The 22,676-nt window shown below is 36.5% G+C and overlaps 1 protein-coding gene across 1 annotated transcript; it reads right to left on the reverse strand.

Annotated features, from left to right (window-relative positions):
- Positions 1-679: 679 nt before the first annotated feature.
- On the reverse strand, positions 680-22,306 carry LOC110799002 (probable manganese-transporting ATPase PDR2). Its single transcript, XM_022004203.2, has 22 exons — positions 21,962-22,306; positions 21,310-21,591; positions 19,623-19,715; positions 16,689-16,882; positions 15,725-15,797; positions 15,411-15,583; positions 15,165-15,336; positions 14,223-14,327; positions 14,042-14,152; positions 13,877-13,963; positions 13,586-13,768; positions 12,259-12,309; positions 12,046-12,171; positions 11,849-11,928; positions 8,924-9,032; positions 7,613-7,741; positions 7,401-7,466; positions 7,245-7,316; positions 6,234-6,385; positions 5,963-6,074; positions 5,761-5,877; positions 680-2,118 (listed from the first exon to the last, which is right to left on the reverse strand). The coding sequence occupies exons 2-22, from the start codon at positions 21,556-21,558 to the stop codon at positions 1,009-1,011; spliced, it is 3,564 nt and encodes a 1,187-aa protein (XP_021859895.2). The 5' UTR covers positions 21,559-21,591; positions 21,962-22,306; the 3' UTR covers positions 680-1,008.
- Between the last annotated feature and the right edge of the window lie 370 nt (positions 22,307-22,676).

The following is a 22,676-nucleotide window of genomic DNA, read 5'->3' on the forward strand; positions in this document are numbered from 1 at the left end:
AATCAAAGTTTCTATAATTTTACTAATAGTAAATTAAATTTACTAATGGTTAAAGTTGTTGGCAAAATTAATAGTCAACTCTTGTAATTTAAAGGAAATGGAGAATTCCCTTATCAAGACTTTGTATTTGTCCACATTTTCTGTCACATTATCTCTATTCTACTATGGAGTACATACTTAAATTATGTATAAGGGAACACATGAATATAACTTTTTGATGTCCCTTATGAAATATGTATACTTTTTACGCTGTTTTTTAGTTGATACAATTTGACTTTTGATAACATCCATATGATCTATTTTGACTATAAGTTGTTATTTATACCTAAGCAAAAATGTAGTCATGAAGCCTTGATGAAGGGTTTTATTGTAAGTGTCTCATTATATAAATCTATAATATCAACATTTAATAATTTTAAACAATTGATAATTATACCAAGTATATACGACCTACGTTAAGGTTAATACGGTGTAATATTTATAAATACATAACAGATATTATTTTAAAGAACATTTAATGTTCTTCTAATTAAATATATAAATTAGAATATTTATATAAAACGTTAGAAAATTTATAACCGAGGACATCAATAACTAGAAGTACATTTCAACATAATAGCCGTCTGACTATCTGTAATTCTGTAGTCAATAGACTAGAAAGAACTTGCTACTCATGATGTGTGGAACAAGAATTTCAATCACAGCAAAATGAAAAGATTGCAAAAGTTACCTTTCTGTATAACATTTCATATAATGAACTAAAAATTATGTTAAAACCCTCTACCCAGGTATAAGTTTAATATCAGTGACGCCTTTCACTAATCACCATGGGTGCTCAAAGGAACATAATTGTAATTATAATAAACAGCTCTCTAAACATTACAAAGAATAGGGAAGCATATCCTAACAAAAATGCCACCGCACGAAAACTAGGTCCTTTTTGCTCCATCTATGTATGCATAACAGCAGCAGGCAATTGACGCGAAGAAATGGATATCATCTGTAAAATTACACGTTTTTCTTCTTCTCCAAGTTAGCCACAGCTTGTTGCTGGCGTTTCCTCCAAGCGGGCATCTTTCCAGGGAACGCCCATCTCAAAAACTTCTCCCAGAAATAGCAAGTCAAGAACATAGCCAATGCCCAAATCAAAAGCTTATCCCTTAAAGCTCTGGGCATGGGAACCAGTTTTAGCCAGTCATTCAGGTCCCTGAACAAATCAGATGTGATGACAACAAAAAAACCAACTGCTGATACAAGAGCGTACATGAAAGGCTTGTTTTCTGTAATGCTCTGGTTAAAAGGATGTCCCATGTAATTCACTGCAAAAGTAGCTACCTGCAACATCATTCCAACCATGTATGAAACTGTATTTACCAGATTTGGATGAAAATTAGAGTCTGGTTCAATGCACTCATCAGGCATGTATTTCTCAGCCTCCTTCACCGAGCTAATCAAGTAAAGGAGGTGGACAGAAAACTGTCCAAGTAGAGAGAGAAAAACATAGCAGCAGAATATATTTGGGTGGGGTCGATCGGTCGACAGTGTTTGAAGCGGCCGAGCATGGGAGATGAATAGGAAAAATGCAGCTGTGAAAACCCCACTAATGGTCGCTTGGACATCACCAAGCTTGACACCATCTAAGTTCATAACACTAAGCACATAGGCAGTTGCAAGGCAGTTAAGGCCAAGGATCTTGAACATCTGAAGTGTGGTAACAAGAGTACTCCGACCCTGACGAATGATATCCGTAGTTGGGGCCACTGATGCATGCTTTGCCGTGAAAGGAGAAGCCATTGAGGCATCCCCTAGCTTCACAATGGGGGCTGAACGACCATCCGCATCTTCATTCATTTCTTCCAACACTTTCTCTAGCTTCTGCTTCTGCAACTCAACAGCAGTCAGATGCTTACTCACAGCTGCTTGACTAGAGGATTCAGATTTTGAAACAGATCTCTTTCTTGAAGAGCCTTCGCCATTAAGATTCACAGCTTTCTTATCCTCAAATGTAACCTTTTGTTTCTTCGACTTGGATGCACTAGTTTCATTTTTTGCAGCTTCAGAGGAATCTCCACTTTGGTTTGGAGGTACAGCATTTAGCAAAGCCACCCCAACATGTGCCTAAGAACATGCAGCAAAGAAAACCATTAAACCATACTTCAACCGGAAGCTTGGAGCTAAAGAAGCACCTTAAGGATCTGTTCTCACCTCATTTTCACTTATTTGAAGTAAATTCATATAAGGGACAATAAGTACAGTAAGTTCGTGTAATTTGAGACAGGTACATGATTTCAGATAAGGGCCAATATGTAGACAGATAAGTTTAGAGCCAACAAGAGCTATTCAAGTTCAATTTACAAAAAGAATAAGTTCTAATAAGAGCTTAGTTCAGATAATTTATAAAAAGGAAATGCAAAGTGAAGAAAATTCACCCGAAATGGAAGAGCTAAAAGGTTACATAACGGAATCTGATGTTGGGTCTCCAAGTGAGTTAAACAGAAAATCTAATAGCTTTTTATATCCTCAACAAAATATGTATTACTGGTAATTATGGAACACACAGAAGTACCGAACATACCCCTCCGCCCCCAAAGAAAAAATAAATAAAAAATAAAAGACAAAGAAGCTATTAGTGTGAATTTTTAACTCCCACCAAAGTCCATCTCCGGAAGAAAAAAAAACCATATCAATGGTCTATCAAATTTCTTTAGAGCCCCCACTGGCAGACTCAGGGTTGAGCGCCTCCTTAACCATCAACCACTACCCCTAAAAACTAAACAATGTTCCTCAGCAACAGACCTGCACGCTGAACCCACCAGACTAGATCTCAAGATTCTCAACACTCAAACTGCAGGACAGTCAGGAGTTAGTACCAAGGAATATTTATTATAGATATAAGCCAGAATCTGTTACTATTGTTAGCTTTACTTCCTTTTTTCACCAGGAATGGTTTGGAGGAAGAGGAGCACCACAGAATCTGCTACTTGAGATTGACACATTAACAAGTATTGCCATTTTAGTTTCCAAGGAGACAAATCAATGTCACGCGACTCACGGCATTATGTTGATCAATAAGAATTCAAATAGGTCTGACTAATCCCACATTCCTACTTCATTTGCAAACTGCAATTGAATATCAAAGCACAGTTGCGGTGGTACATATGAAATCAAACAGCAGATTTGATTCAAACTATCAAATATGCTTAATTGCTTACGTGGAAGTTGAAAATCACTATTTTATGCAACATCTTAAACAGGTTGGAATTTGCAAAAATGAAAAACAGAAAACAAAATCAATACAAAATCAATCTATTTGAGACATTTATCCATACTCTCAATACCATCAAATAGTAGTTGAGCTCTAAAATGATGGCTAAATGGCTTTTCTCCTTTTTCTTCTGTTACTTGGTAGTACCCACTGTTTTTCCTCTTCCAGCCACATAGTTCTATGCAACATACAAACCACCTCTTATGTATTCGAGCTAGAGAGATTAACATTGCTCATTCAGTGAACTGACCTAACACAGGAATCCAACTACTCCCTACCCAGTAAACAAACAAAAAAAAAACACTCAAACATCAACCTGTGCACCATCTTTACCACCAACACACGAGGAAACCTATCAACAATGTACAATTACCATAACAAAACAAAAAAAAATAATCAGACATCAACCTCCGTAGAACATCATCATCAGCTGAAAAAATGCCAGTCACTTCCCAGCATCAGCTGAAAGACTTGTCTATACCTGTGAACTATGTTACTCCGACACTTCTTCCGGCGGCGGGTGTCGGTGTCGACACGACCCGACCCGCGACACGACACCCGACACGTGTCCGGGGAGGTGTCGACACCAGTGTCGGAAAAGAGTCCAAAATATAGTGTCGGCACCAGTGTCGGAAAAGAAATTGAGTAAAAAAATCAAAACCCTAGATCTAGAAATTGAAGGTCGGGGAAGACGATAAAAATATATATTGGGGCTTTTGTTGTAGAAGAAAAAACGAGTTGAAAGCATTCTTCGATCCTTGTTTTCATGACTGCTTGAGAGTCGCCATTGTTTCCGGCGTCTTCTTCCTCCTCGTGTTCATGTTTTGCGTCTGTTTTAAGGTGGTGGGCTATCATCTTCGGGTTCGTGGTTTATGGTACAAGGTTTGTTCTCACTTTTGGGTTATGATATCACGTTTAAAAAAGTTAAAAAAAAGAAAAGTTAAAAGAAAGAAATTCATATAGTGGGATATCACGTGGTAATTTTAGAATAGTCTAGGACTCTAGGGTGTTACTGTTGGGAGTGGGTCTGTCACCTTTTTATTATATATTTATGTTTACTTTCCTTTTTTTTAAAGGATATTTATATGTTTACTTTTGAACTCTTTGTATTCTTAAACTCTTTCAAAGACTATTTATCTTATTTTGTAATTTTAATTTTATTATTCATTAATATTCTAATCTTTATCTTTTTTTTTAATTTAAAAATTATATTTTTATAAAAAGTGTCGATGTTTTTTCCGACACTTTGTAAGGCAGCCGTGTCTAAAAAACAAGTCAAGACACTCCTTTGACCGTGTCGGAGTGTCTGCAAATATTTGGATCGGGGTGTCGGATACTCTGACACCCGTGTCTGAGTAACATAGCCTGTGAATAATAAGTGCCAAAACCCTACAGGCTTTCAAAGAGCCCTATTGACTTATAGAGAAATGATAGCACAAGGTAAATCATCATTGCTCTTCACCAATCTCACATGTTAGACACAAGAACCTAAGCAACCACTGAAAGAACACAGCTTTTTCTTGATCAATTATCAAGTTCTCCAAAAACTTACCAGGCAACGCCATGTAGTCCTTTCCTCTAACATAGCCTCAAAAAAAAAAAAAAACTCAACCATTATGGAATCTAACGCCAGTATTCCATTTGTTAAGGTTCTGCAAGTTTTATCTTCTAATCATATTTCAAAAACTCAAGTAACATATTTGCTGGACAATAAAACTAACCAAGATTTATACTATACAGTCTGCTCTCCCAAACGTTTTATGATTTTCAATAAGGAATTACGTAAGGACCCACTCCTTGTAGTCTTATGTAAAAATAATGGCAATCCTTGGCAAACCTCTGTACATCCAAAACCTAAACACACGACATTCAATTCATAATTCTCCATGAAATGCCTATAAAGATTAACTGATCATCAGATGCAGCCACCTTTTCAACATATTCAAACTTGTAACTAGTCATTCTGGTTTCATGAATTGATGTATAGCTTAACCTGGGTGTTACTCTTGACCCCTTTGCCCATCCGCTAAAATATGTCTATGTACAAAAAGAACACTGTACCGGATAGATGTTTTCCTGGCATTTAGCTGCAGTGATAGTTTTATCCAAAATTTCAACAACACCTATTAGTTTAGCACAAAAAATGACCATTCTGTCGAATATGAAACCAACTCAAACTAGCTTACAAAAATAAATAACTAGTTCAAGGTTTCCTCTACGAAAAACCGCATATGGGTTGAGAGGCAAAAAATTACATCAGTAAAAGTGTGTTTCAGCAAAGTATTGGAAAATAAACCCCCCAAATAGACTACTAACTGATGTTGCAAGTAATATGTCACGTAATGGCTGAAAGGATCAAAAGAAAAGAGAACACATAATAACTTTCAAACATGCGCTGAAATATACGGAAAATCTTAAGAAGAAGCGGGCTTGAAAAATATTAGGCAACATACTCGAGGATAAGATAGTTATTTTACCAAGAAGTACAAAATTACCTGTTTGAGAGCTCCAACATCATTTGTACCATCCCCGCACATCAATGTCATCCTTCCCACAGTTTTTAGTGTGGTCAAAATCAGCTCTTTCTGCTCTGGGGCAACCCTAGCAAAAACCTGATTCATCGACGGAGATAAGTTCTGTTGACAATAATTACCTCTTTTCCAAAATAGTAACACTCAGGCGTTACATTTCACATACCTTAACAAATGGCACTACTTGCAGAACAGCCGATGTCCGCTGCAGCATCTCAAAGCAATCGCCACCAATACAGAGATCATGTGTGTCAGACAAGGCCTCAACCTCTTTTGCACTGTAAAAAAACTCTGGTTTATCAAAACAAAATAAAAGACATATGACAATAGTCACGCAATTAAGAGAAGCATGAGAAAATAGGCAACGTGTTCATGAAAATGCTTGTATATGCAGCCATAAATAAGGAAGGGCGTGAGGAGGAATGATCGGAATTTACTTGAAAGGTATGGTCTCAGTTTCATCTGGTGAAACCCAGTCATATTTGTCACCACCCCTTAATGCAGATAGAATCAATGCTGGTCTGGAAATAATATGCACTTGACCAGCAACATGGCAAGCCGTTAATGCTTGATCACCAGTGATCATCATCTGCAAGGATTCCACAGAGTGTAAAGGCAGCATCAGTCATTATTCAGGAGTCAGAAGAGACAAAACATAAGTACAGGTGGTAATAGATACCTCATATAAGTTACAATCAGTGATTACATGGAGAATTGGAGATGCAGCAGGAATTTATGAATTATGTTTTCTCTCTAGCTAAATGCGCACAGGTATTATTGTGCAAATTATGCCATATTTCTTCATAGTTCACCGTGTTCACCATTAATACACATACCATCCGCTATTATGTGTCAAGTTCCTTTTTTTCATGGATGGCTTACAAAATTGTAAAATTACTGACAATAAAAGAAACTTTTGAGGTGTCACAGAGCTATAGGATGAATGGTGGAAGTAAACGATCAATTGACAGAGATTATAATACCTGCTGGATTTTTTTTGTTTTCTTTCCCTAAATTTGACAATTAAAAAAACAGACTACAGTAAAGGATATAGAATACTTTCAGACGATTTCCCTTTCAGATTATGGCAGAAATCGTCCCCCTTTATTCTATACAAAACAATTTCCTCATTAAAGAATTACTGATTTTTTAAAGTCAACTATAAACCCAACTGCAGTTTTTCTTTGGATTCAAATAAATTGGCTAAATATGCTCCTTACAAAACAATTTTCTGATTAAATTTTTTAAGTCAACTATTAGTCCAAGTCCAACTGCAAAAAAGGTCGATGGATTTAAATAAATACATGAACAATAAGAATCATTGCTCTTTTCAAGTCAACTGCAAAAACAAAATTGTTGGATTCAAATAAAAGACATAAGGCAGGAAGTAATTATGTATCTAAACTGAATGGCTGAAATCAAATAAACTATGACATTAACTTCTTTACCAAATCATGCGAGGACCCTTTTAGTTCAGACAGTACGGAGGCTGAGTCGGGGCGGATAGGACAGTTGAAAACCTGAAATTAGAAGAAATAATTGAAGGACGCCATGACACAACAATGATTAAACAAAATTAGCAGAAGCAATGGACTAGTCGTTACCGCAAAACCAGCAAAAGTTAGGTCCCTTTCAACCACGTCTCTATCCAGGTTTCTGGCATCACTGACCTTCAGGCAGCCAAATACACCAAACATTCAAACAATGATTTAACGAAAACATATCAATCCATACAGCACACGAAAACATAAAGCAGATAGCAAAAGTTTGCCTTTCAAGACTTTGAACTGATAAATATCAACAAAAGAAATCTTACTGTCATCTCTGGAAGAGGTTTGTATGCAAGGGCCAAAACCCTGGATCCTTGGCGTGTATACTTTTTGTAGGTTTCGACATATGATGATGGCAAGTCTACGAGCATATCTTGAATAGTTTCAGGTGCACCCTAAATAATAGAAGAGAAACGCACAGGGAGTCTAAGCCACATTTAATAGTACATAATTTACATAATTCACGATAATCGGCTACTCCAAAGATGCGTTGTATGCGAAGCAAATTGAGTAAAAGAGAACAAGTACATAAAGCAGAATGATCTTTGGGCCAAGAAAAGGGCTGTTCTAAACAAGCTTAAAAATCATTCCCAAAATATATTTCCATATAGACAAAGATAAGACACAGGAAAGAAAGCAAATATCAGAACCACCAGAGAGTATAGAAACATAAACAAAATGCATGTGCGCAGAGACACGGAATCAGCTTCTTTACAATTTCTCTGAAGTGTTACAATTTTCTCTATAGTACGCCCAGGCTCAAGCATTAGTCATCTCTGGATGTGTCAGTCAATTTACTCTCTATCTATCAATATACTAATACTAAGTGGAGTTTTTTGTTTCCCTCCTAAACTACCACTTCCCGCCTATACTCTTTCACATTTTTTTCTGAAATTGGAAAACCAACTTCTGCATACCATTAGGTAACCTTAATACCTCTTCAATTTTGAACTTCTGCATAGCAATTATTACTCTACAACTTTTTAACTTTCGTCTAGAATTAAAATTTTGACATACTACTCACTTTTAAATGAGTACAATTGTAATTTTTTCCTTCCAAGTGTGCATGTACTAATTTATTCGATAGAAAATGTATGTTAGTTTAAAATTGACTATATAAGAAATACAGTTTACTCACCCAATTTCACTTTGTTTTAGATTTAATTTAGACAACCCAGCATGGCTCGAGTATTACCTAGTTTATTCCTAAATGAGAGATCATTAATGACTTAACATTAATAGAAGCAGACTCATTACGCATCTAATTGCATACTCCCTCTGTTTTTATTTAGTTGACACGTTTTTTTTTATCATATTTCCCAAGCATAACTACAATCAATAATATCTTCAATGATAGATGAGTAAAAACTATAAAAAAAATGATATTTTAAGAATATACAATGAGACGATTCTAACAAGATCTCACATGGCTATAATTTTCCTCACGTATGTATAAATCACAAAGGGTAGTCAAAGTAGAGTATGTGAATAGTGTCAAAAGTCAAAACATGCCAACTAATATATTAACCCATGGTTCGCCAATGAAGAAGCTGAAAGAAAGGTTCCAAGAAACAAACCTTCACAAAAGAATAAAAATTCTCATCGACGCGTACAACCACTGCCATTCGCTTTAAATGAGATGCAAAGTGATGTCTCTGAACAATTTGCACAGGATTTCCATTACCCCTACACAATTGATGGAATTCAAACACACATAAATTCACAAGTATTTAACATTTACGTAGCATTTGTGATCTTATCATGCAAACTGCGACATAAGTCAAACTCACAGTAAAAGAAATTTGAAAGAAACAAATAAAGAGGTATGGATCAAATGATTGACTTCAATTTAAATGGGATCATATAATTCTAGCTTCATTCAAAATTATACTTGACTAGCAGCAGCTGCAATACAGATTTGAGCAACTAATACTTTTCTAGAACAAGGAAATCGGGTATTGTCTGATATGACTTTTCCTGATGTGATTTAGTCTGATATGCGTTAGTTAAGTAAAAAGTAATGAAGGCCTGAAATAAATTGAAGGCACTTAGCCTTAGCGGCTTTCTAAACCACAAACAATTACGAAGGGAACAACAAAGTAAATGCAGTTTTTGGTGTTTGAATATATTAATTATGACAGACCTCTAATACCATTATGCCAGAAAAACTACTTAAAAATAAATTATGAACACAAACAGAAGAATCGCTACATTAGTGGTTTGCATTTGGCCTAAACATAGAAACATGACCTTAACCCAAAAAACGTTGGTATAACAGAAAGAACCAACATAGAAACATGACCTTAACCCAAAAAACGTTGGTGTAACAGAAAGAACCTCTCCAATCATCGTTGCATGCATCCGAACTTCTCAAACCTTGCCTTAACAGGGTGATTCATACTGCAGTTTACTAAGTGGTGATGGTGGTGGTTGTAAACACAGCTGTATTGTATAAATACATGGACTCAACAATAAGTTCCAGCCAACAAGGTCTTAACCTAATTAACAGCAATCTATAGGTTCAGTAGAAGAACAACAAGTTTTGATGACTGTCATTTTCTGGGCTGTTTGGAGGGCTCGGATCCTAACAGACAATCTGAGCGTTGTGGAATTTAAAATGCAACAATCCCTCAAACAAGTACAAAAACAACAAAGTAATAAAAGGAGAAAAGTTTTGGTAAATATGTTAGTCAAAAGATTATCCTGGAATTACGACATCCTAAAACATGGTGTAAGAGAAGTCGTAAAGAGTGAGAAATGGTTTTGAAATGAGTAGATGAAAGGATACTTGACACTTTTGCTAACAGCTGATTATGGCAACACATTTTGGAGCAGCTTGCAAGTGTATAAGTAGAAAAAGAAACATATCGATCTGTAGTGCTACCAAATTCTAGGTCTTCTTACCATTTAAGTGAGGGTTACTCTTGAGGAAGTTTCCAGGACTTGATAAATGGCCCAAGAGCAAATTCCAAATAAGTTTCCATTTCCAATTGTGTATCATATACATAGTAGTTAGGACAGTAAACATGCGTCCGATAAATGATACTCCCTCTGTCCCAAAATTATAGTCTTGTTTTCCAAATCAGGCGTCCCAAAATTATAGTCTTGTTTCTATTTTTGGCTATTAAGGTCCCCACTTTCTCATGTACTATATTAATTAAAAAATGCATTGAAAACACAACAAAACAAAAACAACTACTATATTCTACTTCCACTTGTACTATATTTCTCTTTCACATGTACTTTATTCCACTTTTCCATGTACTATATTCCATTTTTCTTAAAACCCGTGTTTTTTGTCAAAGGGGACTATAAATATGGGACGGAGGGAGTAAGTGGTATGGCTATGTACGTCTAAACCTAGGCCCGCGTTAGCTTACGGTAAGCCCTAACAATTTTGTCATCGAAGCCAAAAGAATAAAGGTGTAGTAGTAATGTGTGTGCACACCCGTCAACTCAAAATAACCGAATTGATTTATCTTTATAATTACTGGGTATGGTTTACATTACAGATTAAACTCAAAACTGGTAGTTTGATACAGTTTAAGTTCGATAAATCATTGTACTGGGCGAAATATGGAACTGCAACGATTCTTTTCATTGTGTGCATGAAAGATGGAAAAAGAAAATTAATGATTCGCTAAAAGATGTTTTTCGTCTTTAGTGCAATTAACGGAGCTGCTTCCAAGTTTGTTTGAGACTTCCAGTGGAGATGCAACAAGATCAGCAAACCAACTATAACGCATCTTTGCGCAACTTTACTTGGCTGTATTTTAGAATTCTGTTTTAAATAGGACTTTTGTTTCGTATCAAAACTAGAGTTTCAATAAGACTTTAGTTTCTGATAAACTAACGTGAAGTCAGATTAGTTATTTTATTTAGTTTATTTTAATATTTTAGCATTTCCTAAATATATATTTTGTCTTGTATAAAGGACTTAGGATGTAACTCTATTAAGGAGGGCGGCTTTTCATATTGAGTTAAAATATTTTGGTGAGTTTTGGTTTTAAAACACACATAGAAATCTGGTGATTAAATTCTTTACGCTTTCATATCTAGTTTACTTTATTTGCGGGTGATTATTTTCTGTAAGCAAATCAAACTATCCGATCCTTTATATTCGTGTTTTGGTGATTAAATTCTTTATAGATTCGAGCCTAGAACTATAGTTCCACACTTGTGTTTAATCTCTTAGGTTAATCAAGTAGTAAGCAAATTACACTCCCCTTTCAATCCAAGTTTCTATTTCATTCATTGGTTTCTTAAATTATAAGAAATTACATCAGAAAAGCAAACTATGCTCGTCTCTTGTTAAACAGCACTCATGTCTCACAGACAGGCAAAACATTAGATAAAGAAAGTTTGTACTAGGATCACTGACAAACGTTAAAAGCACATTGAATCGATAAGACTGCATAATTTCCCGACGAATCTATTAACATATTTGGCTAGAAACCTTTCAAAAAAATAAAAAACAGAAGGAGACTAATGCCAAATCTTACTTCTTAGGCATGGCCTTCTCATCAGATTTGTAGGACCAGTCAATTCCCTTAAGTGCAGCTTTCTCAAGAGGATCACCAACCTAAAATAAGTACAAAACATTAGCCAATGAAGATATTAGAGATTGGACTAGACAGAAAATATTTCCTGACAAAATCTGAGAGGTAAAGCAAATGAACCAAATCAGATATCAGCATACCAGCTTGTTGTCCACAAAGACTAAGGCATGACATGAAGCAAGAATTTCCAGAGTTCGGCCAGGTACTTTTTTCATATTTGCCTCTAGTTCCAAACTTTCTGTGGATCCAACCACACCAGAGAATTCCTAAGGGTAGCAAGAATTATATTAGATTTAGGACAGGAAAAAAATTGTACTCAAGTTGACTAGTAAAACAACATATAAATGACACACCATATCATCTGACGTCAGGGTTCCGGTCTTGTCAAAGCAACATATATCAACCTGCGAATAAAAAGGTGATCGGAAAGCTCAGCATTACTGGCAAAGAAAAGAATATGCCGGGTGTCTAATAATAGGTTAGTGTCATTGTTGAAACTCCAGACGTCCCAGCATATATAGTTCTGCCTTAAAGTGGCTAACCATAATGTACAAGACCAACAAGTTCAGACATGTACTGCAACAAACGCATCAAGCTGCTAGCTGTTAGGCATAACATAGAGTTGGATAAAACAATGGGGAATAGACCTGTCAAACGGGTCGGTCGGGTCGGGTTATAAAAAGTTATTTCCGGGATCGGGTTTAATCGGATCGGTCACTTTCGGGTTCGGGTTTACAAATGCTTGTTTAAGACCCAGAACTTTCGGGTTCGGGTCGACCCAACGGGTTGAGAGATTTTAAAACGCGCATTACATTTTCACTAATTTATGTGATAAATATACAAAATATAGGCACAAATTAATTAATTTTCCTACACAAGTTTATATTTAGTCAAATTCAACCATAAAATGGCGTATAATTCAAATTAAAATCATATTACACACAACAATAGTAAAAACAACGTGTTTATTATGCTTAAATTTTCTCATAATCTCATTTATTACTATAAATACAATGATTTTAAATCGGTCGGGTTTAAAACGGGTTCGGTCGGGTTTTGACCCATTACTTTTCGAATTTCTCGGGTTCGGAAAAATCGGGTTACGGGTCACAAAATCTTGTTCAAGACCCAGTATTTTCGGGTCGGGTTCGGGTCGGGTCGATTTTTGACAGGTGTTGGGGATAGAGCCATAGAGGTTTAGATGTTGCTTGAGTTTGGAGAAACTATACTCAAGTCATGCTTGACGTCAAAAAATACCAAAAAGGAGTATGAAGCTTCCTATCAGAGCTTTTAAAGCTATGACGAGTCCAGCACAAAACCATACTTCCCATCCAAAAGAAGCATACTTCCTCCGTCTTTTAATACTCGCAACGTTTGGACTTTTGCCACTATTCATATAATCTACTTTGACTATTCGTAGTGTTTTTTATATAAGATAAAACATAGTCATGTGTGATCTTGTTAGATTCGTCTCAATGTGTATTTTCAAAATATCAACTTTTTATAATTTTCGCATAAAGAGAATTTAAGATATAAATGATCAAAGTTGTGCATTGGCATGCGTGAAACTAACAAACGTTGCGAGTATTAAAAGACGGAGGAAGTATAACATAAGCCCCGAGTCTTCCAAGTAAATTATGATTGACATTGACAGGGTTTTAAAAGTAGTCAGTCACTCACCTTCCCAGCAAATGGAATTCGGAATGGCTCTGTGCAAAAAATCCCACGTTTCGCTAAAGCAATTAGGGAAGTATTGACAGCTATAGATAATTCCATTGGAAGTTCCGGGGGTATAACAGAGGTAATAATCAACGAACAGCTAAGGATTAGTTTGTATCTGCTCCTAGTAGGGTCCTCCAGCCCCTACAAAAAGCTTTTTTTTATCAGAAGGTCAAAACAAGCAAGAGGAAAAGACTTTTAGTGTACAAGAACTAATTAGTACCAACTTTAACCATGTAAACATATACTTGCCTTCATCAATACATAACCAGCAGCTATAACTGCAAATACAACCAAGAATAAGATGAACAGTCCACTTTCCCAGCTGTTTGCAGTGACCTGATACAAAACGGCAGGTGAGAAGATTACATTAAGTGTACCAAGACCACCAACAATGAAAGCACAAGAAGATCTTACTCTTTCAGTTGAAAATAATATCGTGCGCATCAATTTTCCTTGACTCGTCTCAAATCCGGTTCGTAAGACAACAGCTACACAGCCACCATCGGGGGTTTTCAGAGGAAAAGACTGTGACATTATCACATATTAGAAGAGAAAGTTTGAACATAATCTTACATAGTAAGATATAAAAAACTACCTTATCTGGAGTATGCTGCAATATTTTTGTACCACCAAACAGCACATGAGTTTTATCTCTTTTAGTGGACAGCCTCTCCTCAGCAGATCTGCCTATGGTGGACACCTACAAAACTCCAAGTTTCCAACTCAATATTTTAAAATTCAGCACTTCAATTCACAAACAAGCACATCTCAGTACCTGCAGACTTAATGAGTAATAGTATTATGTTAAGTTTATTTAAGTGGGAAATAAAATGCACCAAACAAGCGTAACTAAGTGCTGAGATATTTAATAAGTATGGTCAGCAACTCAACATAAAATCAAGATTTTGACAGATACATAGGGTCCATCAATGTATCATTGCCCACAATAGATATGTGATTTTTTAAGCTAATATATGAATGCTTAGCTGCTATCCCTTTCGTCTAAGTAAAATAACCCTAGCTAGACTGTTCCTGGCATGGTCTATTTTGCGTATGCATGGCATCATCACAATACAGACCATTGCAAACCCTTGGTCTAAGAGCCACATCCGTACTACTAAGCAGTTTGGTGACACTAATACTGCCTAAGCAAAGGGCCACTGGGGGAGGGAGGATTGGATGGCATCAACCTCATCATTGCACACATGTTGGCCTTCTATTTTACTTGCTAATGCTAGCATCACACAACGAACTGAGTTTTAACAGTTTAGACTAACAAGATAGAAAGATGGCTATACGAGGAGATTTCAGAAGGAATCTCCTTAGAATGCCACAACCTTCCCCCACCATTTTGAAAAGAACATAAAGACAATCTAGGTACGACTATAGATCTGAGAATTAAAAGGGGGAGAGCAATGAGCCATTCATTATTGACCTCAGAGATGGAGTTTGAATTTCAGGGGTGCTTTGCAGACATCCCTACACTAAAAATACACTGAGACAAACTCGAAAAGTAATGTAAAGAGAGGAGAAGAACCTTCCACTGAGGAGTAGATTCTCCAGTGAGAATGGCCTCATTGACAATAGCACTTCCAGCTAACAATAGCATGTCTGCTGGTACAGACTTATCTTCGCCATTTTGAGTAGATGAGCGTCCAATAGAAATTACATCCCCAGGAAGAAGATCTGTTCCACAAAGCTTCACCCACCTGCAACGCATCAGCATCAGCAACTGAATTTTACAACCAATAAACAAACTGATACAAGCTATACAATGACATACTTGCCACAACGATACGCCATTAGGGTCTGGCTATCAACTCGTACACGTCTAAGCTCCGTCAAAGTTTTTAAACGAGTTTTTGCCATAGTTGATTCAAACATGAGCAGCATGAATAAAGTGAATATACTGTAGTACCAGAATTCATCTAAACACCAAAGACCTACACAGAAGACCTAAACACAGAGTAAAAGCAACTCAAAATTAAATGCAAGGTGAATATTTATCCCAAAGTTAGTGACAAACGTGAGTGAGGAAGGCCTAAAACTTGAAAGAAAAACATCAATAAAAAAGAAAGTACATCAGTAGAAGCAAACCTGGAAAACAAAAAAGGGTTCCATGCAGTGTTCTTTCATTAGTTTCTGAAAAGTTGGTTGGGGGTAATCAAATCTGCAAAAACATTTAAACAGCGGGACAAAAGGAATGAGGAAAGGAAATATCAATCTCACTTGTAAAGTCATAAAATATGAAACAGCATTAGAAAAGAGAGATTTAATCTACAGGCATCAACACAAAAACGCCGTAAACACAAACCAGCATGATACACAATACACAAAATATGTGGCAAGAATTATCCACAAAGTATCATAAGGAAAAATAGAACATCCACAATTCAGATAAATATTAGATGTGTATGCTCCTTAATGCCAAAACGAAATATATTCATATGAAAAAAAAAAAAACTAACCATGACACAAATAACAAATAAAGATTCCGTTATCAAAACAGCAAAAAAATGTCAACAATTTAAAGATAAACAGAAGAACCGGAGTAAAACTGATTCATGTAATATAGACATTGCAACTGCCAAACAATGCAACTATAACCTAGAGAGAACCTTGTACAAACTCAGTTTAGGAAAAGGAAATGCCACATCTTATTCCTTCAGAAAAACAGGGACGCTATTCTAAAAGAACCCTCAGCAAAGGCATAGAGTTGAAAAAAGAGCAGCGAAATGAACATCGTAAAAATCAGATCATAAGTTAAGTCTTCAGAACATAAATGTTCACTCTACGAGGAAACAAAACAATTTAAGTACTTGATGAAATCAAGAAGAGAAGTCTAGTAAAAGGACATGGAAGAAATAAAATAATATGTCATCAACTTAATGTTACAAATTTACAAGTAAAAGGACATTAAGAAGTATCCTGATTCCTGAGAGCGACAGGAGCACATATCCACGTTGGTCATGCAGTCACGATGGTGGTGGTTGTGTTGCAAAGTTTCAAACATCAATATAACCATTCAGAATTTACACAAATTGTGCAACAAAAAACTTACACATTGCGTCCCCATTTCTCCGAGGCAGCAACCACTTTAGCTTCAGAGCCATGTCCAGTATTTTTTAGATAAAATCCAAATGTTTGTTTAGTAAGGAAAGGAAGCTTGTTGAATGTTTCCTTTTCCTTTGAATAGATAAACCTTTGCTTTCTGAAATCAAAGAAAATTTCTTCATCATTCTCCGCAGAACCTGCCTGCAAGTGTTAGACACATGTTACGTCAATTGGATCATCATAATTGCGCAAAAAAAAGAAACACACTGCATAGAAATATGAAAGTACTTTTGAACTGGAACGACTTAGATCTGGCTATGAGAGGATCTAAGATAATAAGACTAAAAGATCCTAAATCGTCACCCTAACAACACTAAAGTATCCTACTGCTTGTCATGATCATTATTCTATTAGAAAAGTACCAGGGATATAACATCCTTCCCACCAGAGATGCAAGCGTCAAGGACAAGGATATGCGACAGAGGTTACCCATGAGCAGGAGCAGAACGGTAAAGATACCTCCAAAATGAACTCCCAGGGGAGAAGCACGACAGTTTACAACTCTACCAAAGCATTCAGTGCCAACATCCTTTTGTTAAGGTAATAAATAGGTTAATATTGCACCAAAGTTGTCAGTGGTCAGTGGTCATCGATGAATAATAAGAGGGCTATACATCTATCCAACCAATTTGGATGCAGACTGATTTTAATTTCTGGAAAAAAGGAAACTCATTCTAAATTCTAAAGGAAAAGCAATCCTTCCTAAAGAAGGAAGGGTTTTCTAGACATTCTCCCTTGACAAACTCTGAGGAGGGTAAGGGAATGAACTGATACGATTCCCTTTGATGTTGTTTGTTGGGCCTAATTTGTCATTCCCTTTACCTTCTTTTCTTTTTCACTTCACCCAAAAACCCTCTAGGATGATTCCCCAACCCCCCTAGGTATTTCCATTCCGTTTCCTCCAACACCTTCCAAAAAACGTTAAACCACTGACCAAATGTCAAACCCAAACAACACCTTATATCTAAGGGATTTGTTTCCTTTCCTCCTCTTTCCCTTTTCACATTTCATTCCCTTTACCCCGTGCTAACCAAACGCCCCCTAAACTTACTGAAATCCAAATATCGCACCCATCTTGTTACCCAAAACAGAAATATGCAGACAGATGTTAACATAGCTGAACTAGATAAGAGTAATAGCTAAATGAAAATAAAATATATACCCACCATCCAGCCCTTTTAAAAATCCTTGCCACGGAACAGACTAACTTCTTGACAGCCCAGCAATGCCTAGACTCTGCGAAGATAACACACTTTAGGAGGTTTGCGTCCCATCAAATATGATATCCCCCCCCCCCCCCCCCCGCGTAACTGAATTATTCTTTAAAATAAATCTCAGTTACACAAAATTTTCCACCAACTTAACCCTTAGACATCAAGACAACTTTAGGAAAAACACCCAAATTCTATAGGCCCATTCTTATACCTAGCAACATCATAAGACTCGTGGAGGATGGTAGAAATGTATGATCAGCAAACACCAAATTAAAATTTATAAACCAATATCTGCTTGCAAGAATTTCAATAGGTCCTATCATTTTCATTCCCACTTATTGATGAACAGGCAAACCATATCCACCGACACAGTTAAAAATTTGGAAGAGCGGGATCAGAGTAACCTAATTTGCGGTTCGCTTCGGTACGTAGTATGGGTTCCGGTTCGCGGTTCGTAAGTGGTTGATTACCGGTTCAATGGGTACTTTTTGGGACGAATATTTTTTATCATGGTTCGTGGTATTGAAATATTCGGTCCAATTAAATATTGATAAAAATAATAACAAATCGTCGAACTTTATTCTTGGTCATACATACATAACCATTTTCAATTTCATGTAACAAAGTGCTATAGAAGATAAACCCCAATTTTCCAAAAAAAATAAAACAAAGCCCAATAGCCCAATTGAAACAACAAAAATAATGAAAGGCTCTTTTAAAAAAGTAAAACAATAATAGAATGCTTTGCCGTAATGTGGGTCGAAGACAAACAACAGGAACAACAGAAATATCGAAAGAAGAACAGCAGGAGCAGCCATGGCTGAGTTTTTCTTTTCCCAAGGAAGACAACAATTAAATAGTGTATTTATCTCGGATTTCCTTCCAAACAAAAGCCCCAACTTAATTTTTCTATTCTTGTCTTCCCTGGCCTTCAATTACCTGATTTAGGGTTACAGATTCGGTACGCTTATGAAGGCGATTTAGATCTATAACCACCACGAATTGGATCGCTGTCGTACAGCGAATTGGTACAGACAAACTAATTTGCGGTTCGTGGGGGGGTGCCACGAATCAGGTAACGGTAGGCGGGATAAAAAGCATTATTGCCTCAATTCTATCACAGAACTAAAACCAACTCCTTTGGCCCAACTTATTTCTGTTGTGTGCTGTAAATAATAAATTAATGATTAGAAAGACAAATGGGGCATCACATTTACAGAGGAAGAGCAAAGCCTAGGCACAAAGCCACCTCAAACGAACCCTACTTACATATGGGTAGAAACTAGAAAGAGAGCAATCAAGGCTTCAAAGTCAAAAGACTCAAAAACACACTCATGACCTCATCCAAAAAGTTGGGCAGCAGTGATGCTCCAAAGGCAGTCTCCTCAAATGTTACATGAGTAAATTCCCAATCTAAATTGTCATCAAGTCTTCACTGTCATAAAAATATACGAACCCTCCAATAATCTCAACCAGATTCAAGTGACTTTAAGTTTAATACCCTTAAATTAAAGTTAGCAGTACTTATGGATGAACAAGAAACTCAGAAATCCACACCAGCCTGAAAAAATTAGGTATCTCAAGAAGAGCATTGTGAAAAAATCTCATCAATTAACAAATTTATAATAACCTTCCAATCCAAAACCAAAAAAAAAATTGGAACTTACTAGTTTGCGGAACTCAAGTGGGACAATTTCCTTTGAACCACAGAACTTCGCTGGAGTTATTTTGCAAAAATCTGCTTGGTGAATATCATCAACCTGCAGAACATCAAATAACAGATTCCTTATTAATAGATGATCCCCTGCCACATCTCAACATAAGTACGCACAATAACTTCCAGGTATGTGGCTTCTGGGAGAGAAACATGCCTTCAGGATCTAGAAAACAACCACTCACATGGAAATCTAATATATTTGCCACCAAGTATCAAATGTTATTCATATACATACAAATCCCTCATCACGTAATAAATTGGATGTTAAGCCCTTACAAACAACACCGACTATTGAATTAGGGAGCAGATGTGAGGTTCTTGATCCCCTTCAATCTACTAGCTCAAGCAATATTTCTGAAACTTGCAAGCATGATTGTCTTTACATTTACATGCGTGGAATTCCTTGTTAGGAAACAAAACCATTTTTGTCTAATCACTCGCAGCTTTCCTTTGTCTAAGACAGTGTTTAAAAAAGCGCAAAGCGCACTAAAGCGATATGAGTCCTAGAGCTTAAGCGTAAAGCGCAAGCGCAAAGCGCGAGCTTCATCGAAGTGAAGCGAATTTTTAAGAATTCAAGGTTTCTTTACCATTATGAATATATATCTTACTAAAATAACCACAAAAACACATAAACATCAGATTTTCTTCCCTATTGCTCCTTGTTTTAACAAAATAAAGCATATAACATAATTTATCATGTAATATCCACTAGGAAACAAATATACTATGCAATTTTCAAAAGGATATGTGTCACTTTTTTCTTTTCTTTTAGACTCTTGGCCCACTTTCCATTGTTAAAGATTAATAGGATGTGGTCCAATAGACAATAACAACATATAAAAAAAAGCATTAACGTGATTTTTTTTTAAAAAGAAGAATTTCAATGAAGCTCAAAAAAGCGCGCTTCATACGCTTTTTGCGCTTCATGCGCTTAAGTGCGCTTCGGTGCACTTTTTCACATACGCTTCGCTCAGACCTAATTAAGCCCTTTGCCTTAGAGCTTCGAGCTTCAGCGCTTAAGCGAGCTTTAAGCGCGCTTTTTTAAACACTGGTCTAAGAAAAAGTAGGAAACTAAGGCAGAATCACCCATATTATAAATGAAAAATACTTAAATAGTGATAAAAAAAAAAAATAGTGATAAAAATGAACAAAAGAAAAAAAAATCAGTAAAGCGCTCATAAAACATGAGAATAGAACCAAACTTAGTGTCATTTAGCTGACCGGAATAATTTAATCAAAAGTTAATACTAATTGTTTGTTATTCAAATTAGGATATTTTTAGAAAAATAGAAGTACCAATTTCACAAATACTTTCCCCAATTGTGTCCATTAATTTTAAGGTGCACTGTTTTTTGTGTGTGGGGGGTGGGGTGGGGGGGATTGGGGAACTTTTTGCTCTTTACATTTTGTTAAGCATCTCCTAATTCAATTTAGTTACCTTAAACTACGCTATTCTTAACAAAAAAAATGTCACCAGATGCTGTTAAGACTTTATAATAATGCCACTTTATGAGAAATTTGGGTTTTAAGTTTAGGGCGTCACTGAGATCAGAAGCCTCGAAAAAATTCCAAGATAGAACAACCATAATTAACTGAGGACACACACTTTAGGCCAACAATATAGGACATCCACATACCTTATTATTTTGTACAAAGCATTTGAAATCCACAGACCAAGCTGTGAAAAGCAGGATCAGAATGTGGAAGGTGACAAGACCTCCAAGAGCTATCAAAGCATCAGTTATGTCCAAGCTAGGAACAATCATCGTCAACCAAAGAACATAGAGAATGGTGAATGGCCACACGTCGAGTCTCCATAGCTTGTGCTTCTTCCTCAACAAATCAACTCCATCAACGACTTTCCCTCCAACACGAAATTTCGGCATCTCAGTAGATTTCAGGTCAAATTCTCAACCCTTCTGCATGTTACAAAAAATTGAAAACCTAATATGAAATATTTTGAACATGTATTTAAACACTGAATCTTTAAAAACATCAAGCTAATCTATCCGTCATCTAGAGGACGCCCCATAAATCCCCAAATTTAGGGATTGCATTGCAGCGTCAACAACACAAAATTGAAAACCCTAATCGCACATTTGAATATCCAATTAGCTCGCAGTTCACCAAATTTTGATCCCATCAGTTCCAAAATAAAAACATTAATCCCATCATCATCGAATCATCAAATTGAAACATCAAATAACAATATCAAATTGAACAAATACAAACGCAAACCTATATAACAATTGATTAATAAAAATAGAAATTGACAAAAAAAAATCTGACCTTGAGAAAACCGGGAAATCGCACGAGGGGCAATGGAAGAAAGAGTTGACAGTAGTAGAGTAGATTGCGAAATTATAAATGCGCTGAGCGATAAGTGTAGATTAAGCAGAGGAATAATCAACAGAGATTGAATATTTCGAAATCAAACTAAAAGTTCTGAAATCATTGTTTGTTGCAACCCTAAATCTAAATCTCTTCGCAATTTGTGTAATCTGATTGAGTAATCAACTACGAAGTACTCCGTATTACAGTGAAGACCACAGAATACGGTTAGTGTTCCTTTGGTCTTGTGGTACGAACTATCTATCCAGCCCGTGTGAATGTGTGAATAAGTGTGATGCATCAACTACTCGACTCCCAAGTATAAATATGGAGGAATGGTAATACGGAGCAGTATTTTATTTTAATGCCACGCTATTCGTCGCCCGCTTTTACACATGTTGCCCGCTTTTTTAATGGTGAAAATTCGATATTACCCTTATACACCCTCCACCCCCCCACCCCCAAACCCCACCCCAACTCATACATCACTTTCTCTTTTCATAATATCTCCACCTCTTTTCCACCGGCGACACCACTACCGGCACCCACCACCGTCATCCACCACTTCCACCCACCAACGTCGACGCACCACCATGAACGAGTTTGAAAAGGGTCCCAAGAAAAAGTTAAAGGCTAGCTCGTCTGGTCAAGTTGAAGGGATGCCGCCTCCACC

Source organism: Spinacia oleracea, chromosome 1 (assembly GCF_020520425.1).
Source record: "Spinacia oleracea cultivar Varoflay chromosome 1, BTI_SOV_V1, whole genome shotgun sequence".
Taxonomy (NCBI): Eukaryota; Viridiplantae; Streptophyta; class Magnoliopsida; order Caryophyllales; family Amaranthaceae; genus Spinacia; species Spinacia oleracea.

Coding starts and splice junctions, on each gene's coding strand:
- LOC110799002 (XM_022004203.2), bottom strand. CDS start 21,558: ATGCCGAAATTTCGTGTTGGAGGGAAAGTCGTTGATGGAGTTGATTTG. Junction 13,769..13,876: donor CTGGTTATGTATTGATGAAG/GCAAGTATATGT, acceptor AGCTTTTTGTAG/GGGCTGGAGGACCCTACTAG. Junction 9,033..11,848: donor GAGAAGGCCATGCCTAAGAA/GTAAGATTTGGC, acceptor TCAATTGTGTAG/GGGTAATGGAAATCCTGTGC.